The sequence below is a fragment of the Salmo salar genome, chromosome 12 (assembly GCF_965601325.2).
Source record: "Salmo salar chromosome 12, fSalSal1, whole genome shotgun sequence".
NCBI lineage: Eukaryota > Metazoa > Chordata > Actinopteri > Salmoniformes > Salmonidae > Salmo > Salmo salar.
In genome coordinates this window covers 66,138,506-66,158,805 of record NC_138302.1, presented here as the reverse complement: position 1 = coordinate 66,158,805, position 20,300 = coordinate 66,138,506, and the positions used below count along the sequence as shown (strand labels likewise).

General features: G+C 43.7%; 2 protein-coding genes across 2 annotated transcripts in view; both read left to right on the top strand.

Moving 5' to 3' along the window:
* LOC106565585 (prostacyclin synthase) overlaps positions 1-5,150 on the top strand; it is a 30,207-nt gene extending 25,057 nt beyond the window's left edge. The window contains exons 7-10 of the mRNA XM_014132869.3: positions 1,990-2,143; positions 2,722-2,903; positions 3,442-3,593; positions 3,950-5,150. Of these exons, the coding sequence (XP_013988344.1) occupies positions 1,990-2,143; positions 2,722-2,903; positions 3,442-3,593; positions 3,950-4,100 (639 nt within the window). The 3' untranslated portion in view covers positions 4,101-5,150. The remainder of the gene's footprint in view (positions 1-1,989; positions 2,144-2,721; positions 2,904-3,441; positions 3,594-3,949) is intronic.
* A 4,400-nt stretch (positions 5,151-9,550) lies between these two features.
* LOC106565586 (potassium voltage-gated channel subfamily B member 1) overlaps positions 9,551-20,300 on the top strand; it is an 88,470-nt gene continuing 77,720 nt past the window's right edge. Inside the window, exon 1 of the mRNA XM_014132870.3 lies at positions 9,551-10,412. Coding sequence (XP_013988345.1) covers positions 9,858-10,412 — 555 coding nt within the window. The 5' untranslated portion in view covers positions 9,551-9,857. The remainder of the gene's footprint in view (positions 10,413-20,300) is intronic.

The window sequence follows — 20,300 nt, the reverse complement described above, 5'->3', positions numbered from 1 at the left end:
CCGAACCACATAAACCAAATACCCTCTGCCACGTCCTGACCAAACTACAATGACAATTAACCCTTATACTGGCCAGGACGTGACAGTCACATTCAATCCCCGAACTCACCTCCCTGTGAGTTCTGTCATTGTTACAAAGCAAGGGCTGCCCAGCTATTTATAGCTGTTCTGAACAGGTGTCATGAACGATTGGTGAAAATCCCTGTTGTTCCATTACACACATAGATAGAAAAATTCCTTTCCATTCAATAGCTTTTTGGAGGCAGGCCAACAATGATACCTATTTATTCAGAAGCACACCCTTATGGCTAGCAGCCGTCTTAAACATGACAATGTTCCAATACAAAGATAGCTGCCCAGCTATTTATAGCTATTATGAACAGGTGTCATGAACGATTGGTGAAAATCCCTGTTGTTCCATTACACCCATAGATAGAAAAATACCTTTCTATTCAATAGCTTTTTGGAGGTGGGCCAACAATGACACCTAGTTATTTAGCAGCACACCCTTCTGGCTAGCAGCCATCTTAAACATGACAATGTTCCAATACAAAGACGCTCACATGCCAATGTCAGATGCTAGTCTCGATTGGTTAGGGTTACCCTTTGTAAAACATAGTGTGCCTCTCAAATTCTGATTCTACTGTGCCTGTTTGTCAGCCACACCTTTTACGCCTTGTCCAACCATTATAGAATAATTTTATAATAAGTGAATATTCTTGAAAGACTAGAAATAATTACGAGCACGTGCAGTGCTTTAAGATGAGTACTAATGCTGTATTCTCAACCACTGGAGTGTATGGAAAATCCCCAGAACAGTTAGACCTTATTTTAGTGTTGTTATCTAAGAGAGGGCAGATAGACTTTCTATGTTAGACCTTCAACTACGCATGGCCTCAGTGGGATTGTCTCAAGCTGTATTTCTCTTCCGTGCTAGAATTGTTGTCACAGAGTGACACTGCAGTCTGCTCCTCCTGCTCTAATAAGTACTTCACAACAGAAAGATGGACATGAGTTTAATACTCATCTTTACCACAAGAGTGCACTAGTAGCCTCTTTATGTAGAGAAAAGTGTATGATGTCAGCTAAATGAACCCTTGGAATCCCGAGATGGAAAAAGTAGGCTGTAAACACAAAGATGTCTTCAAGTGCATCTGAACACATTCTGAGACTAAGTACATTCTGAGTACACTCTGCTTAGCAAGGTTGGGGTCAATTCCATTTCAATTCAGGAGGTACACTGCAATTCCAATTGTCTTCAATGCTATTCAATGAGGAACATTTGGAATTTGAATTTTTGTTTACTTTCTGAATTGAAATGGAATTGACCCCAACCCTGCTGCTTAGACATTACTTCACCCATTGAGAACTGATAACTGCCTCTAACATTTCCCACAGACACATGATCTACCATCATGCAACTCTTGATTGCCGTCTTTCAGTTCCCTTTTTTTCAGTAACCCTAATAATTTAGTAAAGAACCAACAATATCCTCACCAAACCCAGTCTCCTCCTTGTGGTATTATATTGTATACAACTCCTAGATTGTATATTGTGCAGTTTAATACATAGCAAACATTGTTTGGTCTGGAGGCAATGTAAATTCAGTGGTCTTTCCAGTCATATACAAACACAGAGAGATGGCCATGGACAGGCCAGTGTGCTCTCAAACACTCCATATCGAGTCTCTGTTTGGTGTCTAATGTATTTCCTTTTGAAGTAAGCCATTACAGCACTTACTTCCTGACAGTAGCCAGAATGTGGTTTTCTATCATAGAGACACAGGAAAGGATTTAACTGTACAGACAAGTGTTGTTTGCCCTTTGTGTGAACTACACGACTATGAGAGAAAATAATTAGAGCTGTCATGTAGTGTGTAATGTTCTCTTCTCCGATTACATAATTGCTACCTGTACAATCTCTCTGTGAGAACTATCCGAGAGGGAACTCACTGTCATTGCCTTCATGTCAATTTTCATTTGTGGCCAGGGTAACGTTGGTCCTGCTGCATTCTGGCTCTTGGGTTTCCTGTTGACCAATCCTGAGGCCATGAGGGCGGTGAAGAAGGAGTTCAGAAAGATCTCAGAGCAGGACTCAGCACAGTGTCCCCTACTGGACAGGCTACAGCACACACCTGTGTTTGGTGAGGGTTTCTTGTTTCCTGGGTCATCTGTACAAAGACAAGGAACTTCATCCCTATGGGCACATGTACCCTAATGAACAGGGTATTTCTGTTTAGAATCATGATAGAGAGAGGGGGGGGGGGGGAGAGATGGAGAGGTGCTGAGACACATACACACTGTTCCCAGGTGAGTGGCCACCCAGTCTTTGCCTGAGACCCTAATGAGCTCAATGACTAAAAGACCAGGGCAGATCCACCTGCTCAGACTATGAAAGATGCTCTCAATTAGCTAATGGCTCCCATGTCACCATCAACAGGTGGTCTAACCTCTAGTGCAAATAATGACACTAACCTGAATATAGTAACCTGACTAGCCCTTTTTAATGTGTAACTCCTCTGCAGGGAGTCATCAAATAAGAATGACCTTGGGGAATCTATTATGAGGACATAACCCCTACATAACCCCAAGCATTTCGCTACACCAGCAATAACATCTGCTAAATATGTGTATGTGACCAATAAAAGTTGATTTGATATGCCTAATGAGTCTGTGTACATTAGTGTTCATCCTCTTCTTTTCTTTGCCCTCCCCATCCCAGACAGTGCCTTAGAGGAGACGCTGAGGCTCAGTGCTGCCCCCTTCATTACCAGAGAGGTAGTGCAAGCAAAGACCCTGCACATGGCCGATGGGCAGGAGTACAAACTCAGGAGTGGGGACAGAGTGTGTCTGTTCCCGTTCATTAGCCCTCAGATGGACCCTGAGATCCACCAGGAACCACAGGTATGGATGTCACTTGTCCCTCCCACATTATCAAAGAATAGGTCCCTAATTAATGGACAATAAAGATTAGTTTCAAGTCCATCTGCGCATGTTGTCTATCCAACAACACTAGTTGTATTAATTGTATAGCACAGGTAGAAGATAAGGTACAGTAATAATCATTGACATTTGTTTACATAAGGAGGAAGCCCACCTACACAGTTTATAAAGTGCCCCTGGATTACTGAGGGAGAGGGAGAGAAGGTTAAACCCGTAACACTGGACCACTACAGGATTAGCCTGTATGGCACAGGAACACGGCTAATAGGCGTGGGAAGGGATTTAGTTACACGGCTGTGTCATTCTGTTGTCCTTCTCCACCCTACAGTACCAGCCAATTAGTGGAATATGCAGGGAAATTGAAATAATATGCTAATATTGCCATCTGATATGATATGGTTGCGTGTTGCAGGAAGCGTGGGGGAACAGTCATGTTTGATCACCATTTGTCAGTATGAGCTGGATTCACTGCTTTACCTCCCTGTGTTTCCTGTCATAGAGATTCAAGTATGACCGCTTCCTCAACCAGGAAGGCTCTGTGAAGAAGGACTTCTTTAAAGGAGGGAGACGGCTCAAGTACTACACCATGCCATGGGGCGCGGGCACCAATGGCTGTGTGGGCAAACGCTTTGCTATCAGCTCAATCAGACAGTGAGTGTCTGAGTGTTCCCTGTGGGTGTTAGGGGAGGGCAGAGGAAGTCGGAGGGTGTCAGAGGTCCCCACCTCACCAGAGTCAGGGACAAACTCAATTCTGGGACAGACAATTGATTTGGGGAGATGGAAGGCTTAGCAGCTGTTTGTGACTACGCAGACTCCTCCAGGTGTCTATGCAAGATTGGGTTCCAGTGAGAGGAATTTCACTGCTATGCAAATAGCCCATTCCAAAGGAAAATACAAATGGGGTATGCAAAAACTGGTATATGCAAATAGAAAATGTTACAGTTTGGACACGTTTGTAATGTATTATGTCAACAACTTACCTATTGTGTCTCTCTCTGTGTGTTCAGATTTGTGTACCTGGTGCTGTCTCATCTAGAACTGGAGCTGTGTGATCCAGAGGCTCAGATGCCAGAGGTGAACACCAGTCGCTATGGGTTTGGAATGTTGCAGCCTGAAGGAGACCTGGCCATCAGATATAAACCTAGACGGTCACGTTGAAGACAGAGAGGGGTGCGGAGATCTCTCAAACCAGACATCAATTCATGCTCATTTCAAAGTGTTTGACATATGTCAATATAAAGTATTGTATGTATTTTTGTACCAACACAAATGTACAGTGTAATGTTATTGTGCTATTTATCTTGAATTATAATTTATATATTTCACTTTAAAGTGTTTTTGTTCTTCACTATTTTGTTTATACAATATGCTGTATCAATGATTAGCTTGGCTCAATAAAACCAGCCCCAAGTGTTTAAAGTGCTTTCCATATAAACTCTTGCCCCACCTAATTACAATTATATATTTTTTAAATGTTCACAACAATTTGGAGCTTATCTCAGTGATTAAATGGTGTCATAAATCCCCTCCAGTCTCATGACAGTTGTGTCCATTGCATCAGAGAACTATTTGGTAGATGCTTTGAGAGTAATGGGGTGGCTGGCCGCTCTTTAAACAGAGCTAAGCACACATTCGTCACACTGACATTGCCCTGCTGGTCGGGGGCAGAGTGAATGGAAAGTTTAGATTTATATGTCATTTGAAAATAAATTAATAGCCCAGTTGACCAATAAGAGCTGGCCTACTTTTTAGTCACTCTTTACATTACTGAGTCCATATCCCCCTAACAGGTTTTTGGGGATCCTAGCAGCATAACATTGAGTGGTAAGCTTATGCATGTACAAAGAGGTTGCAATTGTAAAGCATGTTGTACCCAATGATGTATATAAACCCTGGCTTGCTGATGCAATGTATTGCCCATTGAGAGGCTTTGGAAACCACCGGTCGGCCATATTGGCACTCCCTACTAGGAGCAGTCCTCCATAGGAATTAATCGAATTCTACAGTATTTTAATTAAAAGGACAAAATGACATGTATTTAAGTATTTGTTTGTTGTAGTGGAGACAGTAACATTGGTACTCTAAAGAAAATACATTTAAGGAAAATGTTTTTACATTTTTTTCTTTTTTTAAATGTTTAGTTCACATAATATAATTTCAAAGTATGCATTAAGGCATCTGTAATATAATAAAGGTGTCAAAAACGAATGTAGACATTAATAAATGCATTCCTATTGCTTCCAAAATCTTTTTAACAATTGAGGAGTACCAAGATAACTGTGTGGCTTCTTCAATAAAGTGCCCCCTGTCAGTCATTCAGGGTTTGTACTGTACACATCGTTGGTTGTACCAAGTGCAATGAGGGTTCCTCAAATGACAAACTTTGGAGACCCGCAAATGACCCTCATATCCAGATTGTATAACTTTGATATAATAGCCTAATAGGGTATACAATACAATACAATAGAAGGCATATCATAGTAAGGATGTAACATAGACACCTGCTCTCTCTTGCGCACAATAGTGCTGTTGAACCCCGTGATTGCTGCTTGATTTGTTCTCTTATGTTTTTGCGTCATCATGTACGTTGGCCATTGATCATGCCTACTGCAGGGGACACCAAAGCAGCAACCTTGCCAAGACTGTAAATCTTGTAAAATACCTTTAGCTTAGATCTTTTCCCACAAAATACTGGTTAATGATGATACTAATATTTAGTCTGTTTTGTGCAAATTATAGCCTAGTAAGCTGCTGTACATAAAAGTTGCTTATTGCGCTAAATGGATACATTTCAAAACTTTGTTCTGATTTAAATGGTGTGATTTTTTTTTAATATATATTGCCTAAATAATGTCTTACTTGTTTATGATAGCCTTCATTGTTTGCTTAAATAGAGCACGTAGTGGTCAATATCATTATTTGCGGTTTCCAGAGTAGACCTGTAGTCATCATGTACTACATGTTGGCCGTTGATTATGCCTACTGCAGGGGACACCAAAGCAACTACCTTGCCAAGATTGTAAATCTTGTAAGATATATATATATATATATATACACTAGTGTGCAAAGCTGTCATCAAGGCAAAGGGTGGCTATTTGAAGAATATAAAATATAAAATATATTTAACACTTTTGGTTACTACATGATTCCATATGTTATTTCATAGTTTTGATGTCTTCACTATTATTCTACAATGTAGAAAATAGAAAAAATAATTTGCTACATGCACCGGGGCTCCGTGGACCCGGGGCCAGACCGGCGCTCCTGCGGTGTATGAGTGGTTCAGGTGCGCAGAAGTGTGGCGCGACGCTCATGTGAAACTCCAGCACGCCATCCACTGTCAGAAGCAGGCACACCGCCACCGCAGTGAGACTCCAGTGTTCCATCCTGGTGATCGTGTACGGCTCTCTACCAAGAACCTCCCACTCCGCCTGCTCTGCAAGAAGCTGAGCCGCCAGTTTGTGGGGCTGTTCAAGGTTCTCTGGAGGGTCAGTGATGTGTCGTATAGATTACAGCTCCCCAGTGACTACCGCATCTCACCTTCGTTTCATGTCTCCCTTCTCAAGCCGGTGGTTCCTGGTCCTCTGGCTGAGGCTGTCCCCAACGATACCCCTCCACCCCCCATGGATGTCGAGGGAGGTCCCACTTATACCGCTAGATCCCTACTGGACTCCCGACGTCGTGGGGGTCGGCTGCAGTACCTGGTGGACTGGGAGGGGTACAGTACAGAGGAGCGGTGTTGGGTTCTGGTGGAGGACATTCTGGATCCCAACATCATCCGTGATTTCCATCTTTGCCACCCAGACCGGCCCGCTCCTCGTCCTCGGAGCCGTCACTCTGGCCAGCGTCGTCCCGTGGCTGGAGCTGCGCATCATGGGAGAGTTGCAAAGAAAAACCCATATCTCAGACTGGCCAATAAAAATAAAAGATTAAGATGGACAAAAGAACACAGACATTGGACAGAGGAACTCTGCCTCGAAGGCCAGCATCCCGGAGTCGCCTCTTCACTGTTGACGTTGAGACTGGTGTTTTGTGGGTACTATTTAATGACGCTGCTGGTTGAGGACTTGTGAGGCATCTGTTTCTCAAACTGGACACTCTAATGTACTTGTCCTCTTGCTCAGTTGTGCACCGGGGCCTCCCACTCTTTCTATTCTGGTTAGAGCCAGTTTGCGCTGTCCTGTGAAGGGAGTAATACACAGCATTGTACGACATCTTCAGTTTCTTGACAATTTCTCACATGAAATAGCCTTCATTTCTCCAAACAAGAATAGACTGACGAGTTTCAGCAGAAAAGTCTTTGTTCCTGGCCATTTTGAGCCTGTAATCGAACCCACAAATGCTGATGCTCCAGATACTGAACTAGTCTAAAGAAGCCCAGTTTTATTGCTTCTTTAATCAGAACAACAGTTTTCAGCTGTGCTAACATAATTGCAAAAAGGTTTTCTTGTAAGAAACGACGCTGCAGAAGAGAAGCAGGTACGGGGAGTTGACATTTAATTAGGAACTGACATGCAACAGGACAGGAACAGCGTCAGAACTGGGAAACACAAAGACAGACGACAATCAATGCAGCAGTCTGGCGCCCTCAAGCACCAGAGGGGAAGAGCGGGAGCAGGTGTGACATTTCTAATGATCAACTAGCCTTTTAAAATGATAAACTTGGATTAGCTAACACAACGTGCCATTGGAACACAGGAGTGATGGTTGCTGATAATGGGCCTCTGTACACCTATGTAGATACTCCATAAAAAATATGCCGTTTCCAGCTACAATAGTTATTTACAACATCAACAATGTCTACACTGTATTTCTGATCAATTTGATGTTATTTTAATGGACAAAAAACAAGGACATTTCTAAGTGACCCCAAACTTTTGAACGGTAGTGTATATATATATATATATATATATACACAGAGTACGTTCCAAAAGTTTGGACACCTACTCATTCAAGGGTTTTTCTTTATTTTTACTATTTTCTACATTGTAGAATAAACTATGAAATAACACATATGGAATAATTTAGAAAACAGAAAAGAGTTAAACAAATCAAAATATATTTTAGATTCTTCAAAATATCCACCATTTGCCTTGGTGACAGCTTTGCACACTCTTGGCATTCTCTCAAACGGCTTCACCTGGAATGCTTTTCCAACAGTCTTGAAGGTGTTCCCACATATGCTGAGCACTTGTTGGCTGCTTGTCCTTCACTCTGTGGTCCAACATCCCAAGTCATCTCAATTGGGCTGAGGCCGGGTGATTGTGGAGGCCAGATCATCTGATGCAGCACTCCACTCTCCTTCTTGGTCAAATAGCCCTTACACAGCCTGGAGGTGTGTTGGGTCATTGTCCTGAAAAAACATTGTCCTGAAAAACAAATGATAGTCCCACTAAGCGCAAACCAGATGGGATGGTGTATCGCTGCAGAATGCTGTGGTAGCCATGCTGGCGAAGTGTGCCTTGAATTCTAAATAAATCACAGACAGTGGACAAAGCACCATCACACCTCCTCCATGCTTCATGGTGGGAACCACACATGCGGAGATCATTCATTCACCTACTCTGCATCTCACAAAGACACGGTGGTTGGAACAGAAAATCTCAAATTTGGACTCATCAGACCAAATGACAGATTTCCACCAGTCTAGTGTCCATTGCTTGTGTTTCTTGGCCCAAGCAAGCCTCTTCTTCGCATTGGTATTCTTTAGTAGTGGTTTCTTTGCAGCAATTCAACCACGAAGGCCTGATTCACGCAGTGTCCTTCGAACAGTTGATGTTGAGATGTCTGTTACTTGAACTCTGTGAAGCATTTATTTGGGCTGCAATCTAAGGTGCAGTTTACTCTAATGAATGTATCCTCTGCAGCAGAGGTAACTCGGGGTCTTCCTTTCCTGTGGCAGTCCTCATGAAAGCCAGTTTCATCATAGCGCTTGATGGTTTTTGCGACTGCACTTGAAGAAACTTTCAAAGTTCTTGAAATGTTTCATACTGAGTGACCTTCATGTCTTAAAGTAATGATGGACTGTCGTTTCTCTTTACTTATTTGAGTTGTTCCTGCCATAATATGGACTTGGTCTTTTACCAAATAGGGTTATCTTCTGTATACCAGCCCTATCTTGTCACAACACAACTGATTGGCTTAAATGCATTAAGAAGGAAAGAAATTCTTCAAATTAACTCTTAACAAGGCACACCTGTTATTTGAAATACATTCTAGGTGACTACCTCATGAAGCTGGTTGAGAGAATGCCAAGAGTGGGGCACAAAGAGAAAGCTACTGCTTAATTTCTCGTCACACTTTTATGAACCATTGAGCTTTTTTTACAACTACATGCACTTTTGGGAAGACTATTTCCCCGAGTCTGGACCCTCTTACTTATCGGTGTTAGGCTAAAATCTCTTTAGGGTGATCAGTTCAAGAACACCTTCAAATATCAGGCCGTGGCTGCCTCGCTCTTGTGAAACACCGCTCTTCTATGTGGTGCTAAAGTGAAATGATTTCAGAGCTGAAGTTAGGGGACAGCGCACAGCGGGGAAATGTGATGGTTTTCTATACTGACATATAGGCGTTTTCAGCACTGGACAGCGCTCGCGAGTGTTGTCGAGTTTATCATTGCGCATCCCCCACCATGCTCACTCATCAGCGAGGAAAGCGGCTGTGCGGATTAAATTATCTATTTGGTTCTCTGATGAGTGGATAAACCACCTGACATTGCGTTCTCTATCAGGCCCGTAGGTCATCGGGCTCGATGGCAATTTTATATAGTTACCCCTGATGTTTCTCTTTTCCCCTTTTGTAGCCATTGGAATAGGGGAGAACAGACCCTAATGTAGGACCGTGTCTTCTGGACCTGTCTGGCCATATAGTTTCGGACATTATTCATTCTCAAGTGACTGAACGTCTTGAGTGAGGATGAATAAAGGGGGCTCTCGGTCGACCACCTCGCTTCCACCGGAGCCGGTGGAAATAATCCGGAGCAAGGCGCACTACCGTCGGGTTAGACTCAATGTTGGGGGTCTCCTCCACGAAGTTCTATGGAGAACGCTGGACAGGTTGCCCCGAACAAGGCTGGGCAAACTACGAGACTGTAACACCCACGAGTCTCTCATGGAGATATGCGACGACTACAGTTTGGATGATAATGAGTACTTTTTCGACAGACACCCCGGGGCTTTCACGTCCATTCTGAATTTCTACCGCACGGGAAAACTGCACATGATGGAGGAGATGTGTGCCCTGTCGTTTAGTCAGGAGCTGGACTTCTGGGGTATAGATGAGATCTACCTGGAGTCCTGCTGTCAGGCCAGGTACCACCAGAAGAAGGAACAAATGAACGAGGAGCTCAAAAGAGAGGCCGAAACTATGAGGGGCAGGGAAGGCGAGGATTTTGATACCACATGTTGTTCCGAGAAACAAAAGAAACTGTGGGATCTCCTGGAGAAGCCGAGTTCATCGTTAGCTGCTAAGGTAAGCAAAGTCAGGTATACCTGTTCAAGTTTGTCTGAACTTTTCCCTGCATGGTCTTACTGCTCTGTCATGGGATTGCATGTCATCTTGCTTTAAGTGGATCGGCAGTTAATAAGCGAATGTAACTTCACCTAGGTCCTCCTAGATAAACATTATTGGTGGCTTACCGCCATATTGAAGAGTTCAATTTAGTCATTTGCATTATACTCAACAAATAATAAAAAGGTGCTACATTTTGTTTATGACATTTTGTTTATGACACATCATTTGCTTAAATTGTTCATATTTAAACAATTACATGGCCTGTCCTTGAGGGTGGGAGTTGTTCTAAAGAGGTAAGTCATAGCTAAGGATTAGCATAACTTTAGGTTTCTAGACTTATAAGTACTATGACTCACAGTTTGAGTGTGTTTGTGAGGAAGCATGTCATTGTAGGTTGACTTCACTAAAGTTGACATAAACCATCGTGTGGCCTCTGATGCCTGGCTGGCTCCCTTCATCTCGGATCCAGTGCTTTTAATCTGTCATGTTCAATGGCTCTGGAGAGCTCCTGGAAAAGCACTATTCCACTTCTCCTGTACCAATGAATGAATGTAGCCTATCACTGAGAGGTCGCCTGTCAATACCAATAGAGAGGTGAAGGTGTCAACAGAGCATTAGCTCCATCATGACAGACTGATCTGATACTATGCATGCAGCTGATTTTACCCTCATATTGAATACTTAGAAAACGGAGTTTTGTCTGGAGACAAGTGGGCAGTACTGGGAAGTGGGAAGGCACAGGTACAAAGACCAGTTCGTGATCAGTGTGTGATTGAACGCATGCATTTTGTAATTATCTTGTCCCTCTCTGTCATTTTCAAACTCCAACAGTCTCTTTGATTTTAAACCCAGTGTGATTCCTATAAAGGTCTCTTGAACACGCCTGTCGTTCATATTTGTATAGGTAAATCGAGAGAGGAAGGAGAGAGCAAGATCTCTTACTGGAGGTATGCATCTCAGGGCACTGGAGAAAATAGATGCATGAATCAAAACCACTACATACATGTAACTCTTCAACTATTTATAGTGACTTTATCAAGTATCAAACTGATTCTGGTCCCATCCTCTTGTCTTTGGATTTCATAATGAGTGTCTGTAGTTGGGAAATTATTCCTGATGACATTTTCAGTGTTTAATTAGCATGATTAATAACAGCCCAATACCATGTTCTGAATACTACATCTGTAAATAGATTGAGTAATATTTGGGAGAGTGGGGGTCAATATTACACAGGTGTCATTATATAGCTGGCTTGGCAAATGTGGGTGTTGTGTTGTTTTCTTGTTGTTGACCTTTTTCTGCTTACTTGTAACCAAGACAGCATTACGTTTTTATGAAGACGTTGTAGAGTTCATGGATCATACCCACTCCGATTTCTACCTTGAGTATTTTTCACCTGCTCTGTCTACTATTATATATTACAGTGAGGTCCAACAGTATTTTGGCAGTGGTACATGTTGTGTTGTTTTGGCTCTGTACTCCATTACTTAATATTTGAAATGATACACTGACTATGATACACACAATGATACACAATTATACACTGTCCCCCCATTTCAGGTAACCAAAACTATTTGGACAAATTCAGTTATATGTGTGTTAAAGTAGTCAAACCTTTAGTATTTCCCATACTCCTAGCACACAATGACTTCATCAAGCTTGTGACTCTACAAACTTGTTGGATGCATTTGCAGTTTGTTTTGGTTGTGTTTCAGATTATTTTGTGTCCAATAGAAATGAATAGTAAATAATCTATTGTGTCATTTTGGAGTAACTTTTATTGAAAAGAAGAATATAATATGTTTCTGAACATTGAATATTGTGGATGCTACCATGATTATGAATAATCCTGAATGAATCGTGAATAATGATGAGCGAGAAAGTTACAGAGGCACCAAAGATCATACGCCCAAGACATGCTAACCTCTCACCATTACCAATAACAGGGGAGGTTAGCATTTTAGGGTGGTGTGGTATTTATATGTATGAAGATAGTAGTACAGAGTTACTATGTTCTTCTTGTCTAGTCAACATGATTCAGATTCATCTCAGTGCATTTGGCTCATGCTGCACAGTACGATTAGTGCTGTCTGAGGACATGGATATCTCTAAGGGGCTCAGAAACTTCTGAATGGAGGGGTGGGAGCAGGAGGGGGATGCGGAGATGAGGCAGCGGGAGTAATTCGTTCACTTGACAAATAGGGCCCTTGTCCCATGTTTTCCCTCCGTAACGAGGGAGGGGGGATAAAAGTGTCACGCTAAGGTCTAATGGCAGGTGACGGATGCAGCCTTGTTTTCCCATGCTTAATTGAAGGGTGGCATCGTTAAATTAAGCTGTTCCTAAACACAGATTCCATGCAATTTATTTTTCAGTGCAGATACATTTTAAATTGCACATTAATTACGCTTGACTTTGTGTCAGGTGATGGGTTAAGGGAAAGTGCGATTCACAGTATCTATAACTCAAGACGTCACCCTGGCTGTGCCTGGCCCTTTGGCGTTAAAACCTCCACAAAATACACATTCCTCATAGTCAGACCTGCTGTACAATGAAGGACACTGTGTATGCACGAGCCTCCCTACTGGTCACAGACGTCAATTCAACATCTATTCCATGTTGGTTCAATGTAATTTCATTGAAATGACGTGGGAAAAACATTGATTCAACTACTGTATTTTTGATACGCTCTCATGTGGTTGTAAACTCTCAGAGGTCTCCATGTCGACATATTTTGGGTTTTTCCTTCTGAATAATTCACCCAAAGAATATAGAATCTCTGGGAAACAAAATGTTTGAGATCATTAATTCATCCATTATAGATGAGTCTCCTTTCATACGTACAGTATGTCTGCAAAGCGTGTACTGTGTGTATTCACTGAGAGGAAAGGGTAAGCAGCTTGTGAATGGAAGACCTGGCTGGTGCTGCACTAAAGCATGTCTCAGCATGTTTCTGCCTCATAGACCACAGTTCACTCTCAGTGCCCTCAGCACCATGGCCATACAATATGACAAGCTCACAGTGCATCAGAGGGTTGTAGCCTGTGCACTTCCATCTCACCTTACATTAGAAAACTGTTTAAAGAGAAGATCACACACAGACAGGATCAGATGACAAAGCTACTATCAATGATAGTACTAGTTTGATTCAATATTTCATTGATTGTCCTATGGCAACATTATTTTCCCTATACAACGTCAGGACATGTCTGCTGGGTGATAAAACATACCAGGGGCAAGCAGGTTGTTGAGTCACCAGGTCGTGGCTATCGGTTGTGAGTTGATGGTGATATTTCCATATTTCCACTCTGCCCTGTTCCACTGACATCCCCGATTCTCCGTCTCCACATACAATCACAGCACCCTCCCCAGTCCAACCTCCAACCTCCCCATCCCCTGAAAGTCAAGCAATGGAACCTAAAACGACTGCAGTTTGGACCCAGAATTGGACTTTAGCTATGCAAAAAGGATGCTAGTATGGTTTTAACTAAATGGCTTGGAAAATCAGAGTACAGAGTTACAGCCATGATTCAGTGGTGCTTGACCGTGATCCAAATGCACCATACAGCTGTAGTTAAAAAGCCATTTAGTTAATACTATTTCATAACTATACTGAACAAAAATATAAACCCACATGCAACAATTTCAGAGATTTTGCTGAGTTACAGTTCATATAAGGAAATCAGGTAATTTAAATAAATTCATTAGGCCCTAATCTATAGATTTCACAAGGGTGGGCCCACTTGGGAGCCAGGCCGACCCACTGGGGGGCCAGGCCCAGCCAATCAGAATTAGTTTTTTATCCCACAAAAGAGCTTCATTATGGACAGAAATACTCCTCAGCACCCCCGTCCGCCCTCCCCCATCTGATGATCACGTAGGTGAAGAAGCTGGATATGGAGGTCCTGGGCTGGCGTGGTTACATGTGGTCTGCGGTTGTGTGGCTAGTTGGACGTACTGCCAAATTCTCTAAAACGACATTGGTACAGACTTATGGTACAGAAATGAACGTTCACTTCGCTGGCAACACTCTGTTGGACATTCCTGCAGTCAGCATGCCAATTGCACACTCCCTCAAAACTTCAGACATCTGTGGCATTATGTTGTGTAACAAAACTGCACATTTTAGAGTGGCCTTTAATTGTCCCCAGCACAAGGTGCACCTGTGTAATGATCCTGCTGTTTAATCAGCTTCTTGATATGCCAAACCTGTCAGGTGGATGGATTATCTTGGCAAAGGATAAAATGCTGATTAACAGGGATGTAAAAAAAATGTGTGCACAAAATGTTTTTTGTGCACAAAAAGCTTTTTGTGCGTATGGAACATTTCTGGGATCTTTTATTTCAGCTCATGAAACATGGGCCAGCGCTTTACATGCTGTGTTTATATTTTTGTTCAGTATAAATGCTAATGTATGGATTTACTACCACAGTATATTTGTGTTGGACTTTCCTCATACAGGACTGTGATGCCTCTTGTGCATCCCTGAACCCTGACCCTCACAGTAAACACTTGGCTATACTCCTGAATGGGTTTGTGCTAGTTACAGTCACCCACTGCTATTTACGGTCACCTGCTTTAGGTTCTATCTCGTATTTTCCAGAAACATGTTTTTTACTCAACCCCCGTCTCTGTCTCTGGTTGAGTGATGATGATTAGGCCAACATTATGGCCAGGTTGACAGGTCCTCTGTAAATAATGAATGAGGGACTCCAGCAGCCTACAGTTCAGCGTCCCTGTTCACATATCCTCATGTTTGACCTCTCACTTCTTAAATGTCACCATTGGAACTTATCTGCAGTAGTTGATTTTTCTACCCACACAAGTTTTTTCAAGTTTTATTAGTCGTATGTCACAACTTCCTCCGAAGTCGGTCCCTCTCCTTGTTCGGGCAACGTTTGGCGGTCGACATCACCGGTCTTCTAGCCATTGCCGATCCACCTTTCATTTTCCATTTGTTTCGTCTTGTCTTCCCACACACCTGGTTCCAATTCCATTCATTACATGTTGTGTATTTAACCCTCTGTTCCCCCCATATCCTTGTCTGGAATTGTTTATTGTAAGTGCTTGTGCACATTATGTCTGGTGTGCGTTGGGTGTTGTACCCATTTATTGATTGTTCTATTTTCCGGTGGGTCTTTATTAATAAACTGCGCCGTTGGAAACACAGTTTTTGCTCTCCAGCGTCTGACTTCTCTGCCGCCCGTACGCACCCCTTACAGAATTCCGGACCAAACTTATGGAGTCAGCAGGAGCAGGTACCCTGGGTATAGGGGTAGAGGAGCACGTCCGGGAGCGCGCAGCAATGCTCCACCTTCTTGGCACCGCCATGGACCACGTTGTCCAGACAATGGACTGCTGGGAGAGACAGGGAGTTCTCCCAGCGCCTCCACCAGCACAGCCGGGGTCTCCACTACGTGCCCCTCCTTCTCCTGGTCCCAGTGGGATTCGTCTCTCCCTTCCCCAGGAATATGATGGGACGGCTGCGAACTGCCAGGGGGTCCTCTTGCAGCTGGACTTATACCTGGCAACCGTCCATCCGGCTCCTTCAGGCCGTGAGAAGGTGTCCACCCTCATCTCGGGCCTCACCGGGAAAGCCCTGGAGTGGGCCAACGCCATGTGGAGAGAGGGAGATGCGGCATTTGACCAGTTTGAGGAGTTCACCCGCCGTTTCCGGGCAGTCTTCGACCACCCGCCCGAGGGTAGAGCGGCGGGTGAACGCCTCTTCCATCTGAGGCAGGGGACGAGGAGCGCCCAGGAGTTCGCCCTGGAGTTTCGGACCTTGGCTGCCGGCATGGGATGGAACGACAGGGCCCTGATCGACCATTATCACTGCAGTCTGCGTGAGGACGTCCGTCAGGAGTTGGCCTGCAGAGACACCACCCTCACGTTCGACCAGCTGGTGGACCTGTCCATCCGGCTGGATAACCTGCTGGCTACCCGCGGGCGTTCAGATCGGGGTCTGTTGGTTCCATCCCCTCGCACCCCCTCTCCGATACCCATGGAGCTGGGAGGGGCGGTGCGCAGGGAGACTGGAGGGGGTTCCAGCTCGTGCACCATCTGTGGCCGCAGAGGTCACACTGCCGGTCGGTGCCGGGTTGTTTCCTCTGGGTATCGAGGCAGCAGGCAGGGCACTCTGGCGTCACCCCATTCTCACCCAGAGCCCTTTGTTGCACATATGTTTGTGTATGTCACTTTTCCTGAGTTTTCCCAGCATAAGGCGCTCGTCGATTCAGGCGCGGCTGGGAATTTTATAGATAGATCGTTCACCCATAGTTTAGGGATCGCCATTGTTCCCGTGGCTGTGCCCTTTGTTGCACATATGTTTGTGTATGTCACTTTTCCTGAGTTTTCCCAGCATAAGGCGCTCGTCGATTCAGGCGCGGCTGGGAATTTTATAGATAGATCGTTCACCCATAGTTTAGGGATCCCCATTGTTCCCGTGGCTCTGCCCTTCCCCGTTCATGCCTTAGGTAGTTGACCATTAGGGTCAGGGTTGATTAGGGAGGCCATCGCTCCTCTTGGCATGGCGACGCAGGGGGGTCACAAGGAGAGAATTATTCTCTTCCTTACTGACTCTCCTGCGTTTCCCGTGGACTTCTCTGCCGCCAGTACGCACCCCTTACATCGTATGTACAGGATACACACAGTATACACCTTCCAAATAAATGCTTACTTGCAGGTTCCTTCTCGACAAAGCAACAACAATAAGAAATAATAAAAGCTAAGAATATGAACATACAGTAAACGGTTCAGTAGAATATAATTTTAGGATAAGTATATTACAGGAATCTCAATTTCTAGTCCAATATTTACACGTCTTTTGGGGAACGGGGGATTGGGGGGCAAGTGTTTAAATGATGCAGTATTTAGTAATCATAATAAGAGTCTGTTTGCAGAAGATGTGTGTGTAGTAGAAATATGTGTGTGTGTGTGTGTGTGTGTGTGTGTGTGTGTGTGTGTGTGTGTGTGTGTGTGTGTGTGTGTGTGTGTGTGTGTGTGTGTATGTGTGTGTGTGTGTATTGATGTGTTCATGTCTGTGTGGGTATGTGCGTAAGTGAGTGCATGTGTGCTATTGGTGCGGAGAATCAGAGCAGGCTGTCAGTCCGGTTTAAGTGTTCAGCAGTCTGATGGCTTGTAGATTGTGGCTTGCAGACCTAATGCTCTGATACCATCTGCCCGATGGTAAGAGAGTGAACAGCTCGTGGTTAGGGTGTGTGGTCCTTGATGATGGCTCAGGCCTTCCTCAGGCACTGTTTCGAGTAGATGTCCTGGATGGGTGGGAGGACGGTCCCAGTGATGTACTGGGCTGTCTCCACCACCTGTTGGAGGGCCTTGCGGTCGTGGACAGAGCAATTCCCGTACCAGGCTGTGAGGCAACTGGTCATGATGCTCTCGATGGTACAGCATTAGTATTTGGAGAGGACCCAGGGTGGCATGCCAAATTTATTCAGCCGCCTTAGGAAGTAGAGACGCTGTTGCACCCTCTTGACAAGAGTGGTGGTGTTGTTGGTCCATGACAAGTCCTCGGTGATGTGGACGCCGAGGAACTTTAAACTGCTGACTCTCTCTACTGCAATCCCTTTGATGTGGATCGGAGCATGTTCCCTCCTCTGCTTCCTGAAGTCAACAATCAGCTCCTTTGTTTTGCTGATGTTGAGGGAGAGGTTGTTGTCCTGGCATCACAATGCCAGTTCACTTACCTCCTCCCTATAGGCTGACTCGTCGTTGTTGGTTATCAGTCCTACATCCGTTGTGTCGTCAGCACACTTGATGATGGAGTTGGGGTCGTGCGAAGTCACACAGTCGTAGGTAAACAGGGAGTACAGCAGAGGGCTGAGGACACGCTCCTGGGGTACACTGGCTCTGTGTGAGTAACGGCTTGAAGCTGCTACATACTGGAAGGTATTCAGGCTGTCTTAGAACACACTCTCTGCATTATAAGAGGGTTGGTCAGTGTGTGTGTGTGTGTGTTGTGTGTAGTAGCAGAGACATCTGCTAGTAGTGGTAGTAGTGTTACTCTGATACGGTAGGCTTAGTGGCTCCCTCCATTAGGCAATAAGCTTATGTAGATCACCTCTCTGGGTGGATACCCTCCAGTGCCAGTAGTACAGTGTTGCCTAGTTCCGCTCCAAACCAAGTGGGTCAAACTGCTCTTGGCAGACTACTGTGAAAGCACAGAAAGCAGATGTCTCTGCCACTTACCCTATGGTCAAATGAGATTACCTTGTTAATTGGATGTTATTATTTATACCTGTCCAGACCTTACAATATTTAGCAAGCAGAGACTTATTAAGCTATTTTAAACACATTACTTAATTTACCACATTCAGATGCCTATGGTGTATTACTGTAGCGGTACAGAAATATCCGTCCCATTGAGGATGGATCTGTTCCATTTATAGAGGATCAATCCAGCCATGATGACAGGTATCTACAGTCAGTCAGTTGTTGTAGGCTAATTCGGATGTCCTCATTAAAATGTGAAAGAAACCCCACATTTGTAAGGGAAGCCTTCCCAGTCAAAAGGTATTACAGAACATCAGCCTGTGTCTAGCCTATATCCTGCTGATACAAGGTGTGTGTAACAGTCAATTAGTCCTTTCCTCTTCTGATCTCAGTTCCATATTAGGAATGACTTTTGGCTCATTATCAGAAAGTGCATTTAGGAAAGTAATAAACTATATACTTAATGAACTTATTATATGCTATGATAGTGAGTAGTTATGTTAGCTTTTCCATTGAGATAAGATACATGTTATCATGTTATCCTTTGCATGTTATTTGTATTGTTTTCTATGTAAATGTTTGTCTGTTTCCACCAGAACCGCATTATCCTTAGAACCGATTTGGCCACCAATGTTTTCTGAGCAAAAAAAAACATGTTTTTTTTTGTTGCAATTTGTTATTGTTCAACATAAAAGACTGTAAAAACACCAGAAAATCAGCTCCAAGTATTCCCATGCATAATAGAGAAATATTTGTAATCGTATACGAATGTAAGCAAGGTTTGAAATTATTATGTTACAGTCAAATATTATATATATTTGGGCTTCTTGTGGTCAATTTACAGTCTACAAATGATTTGTATTTCTGTTCCGGCCCCCTGAAAAAAAAATGGCTTGTGGCTAAATCTAGTTGATGATCCCTGCTCTAAAGCATAGCTTAACCTTTGAGAAAACAAAGGCATAGCTCAAAGGAATAAACAGACAATTAGACAACTTTTTGATTTTGCCTGTTAGTGACATATCTTTAAGCCTTGTCTATTTTTAGTTTAGATTTGAAATCCATGAGCACAGGGAGACATCAAGCACACAGCCTTCAGAGATGCTCCTCTTCACAGCTTGCTCACAAACATTTACATTTACATTATCGATTTTTCACGTCTTTGATAGCATTTGATCAGTGTGTGGCAGCACATGGCTGGAGAAGGAGAGGAGCCTGGAATCGATGGAGAAAATCTCCTCCATCAGTGTGCTGCTGAAAAGAGGATTAAATTGTTTGTGTTGTTGCCAGTGTTTCCCGTATGTGCCATATTTTCTAAGCCTGGTAGATTTTTTAAAGCCTTCAAAGACTGTGTCTCTTTGCAATCACAGTAAACTACTGAGGCAGCAAGAAACATATATTCTGCTGTCAAGCACACATTCAGATGCATGTAGTATGAGATACTCCCTTATTAACTTGCCTCTGAAAGCAACCTTGTGGCTATTTGGCAGAATGGGGTCCTGGAGAAATGTGTTGTTAATGTGTTGAAATTGAGGTCATACCTTTGGGCTACGGTTTCCTCTCCATAGAGAGTATGAGTGGTGAAGAAGGTGGTTCCCTGGGACACTATTCAGGGTCAGTG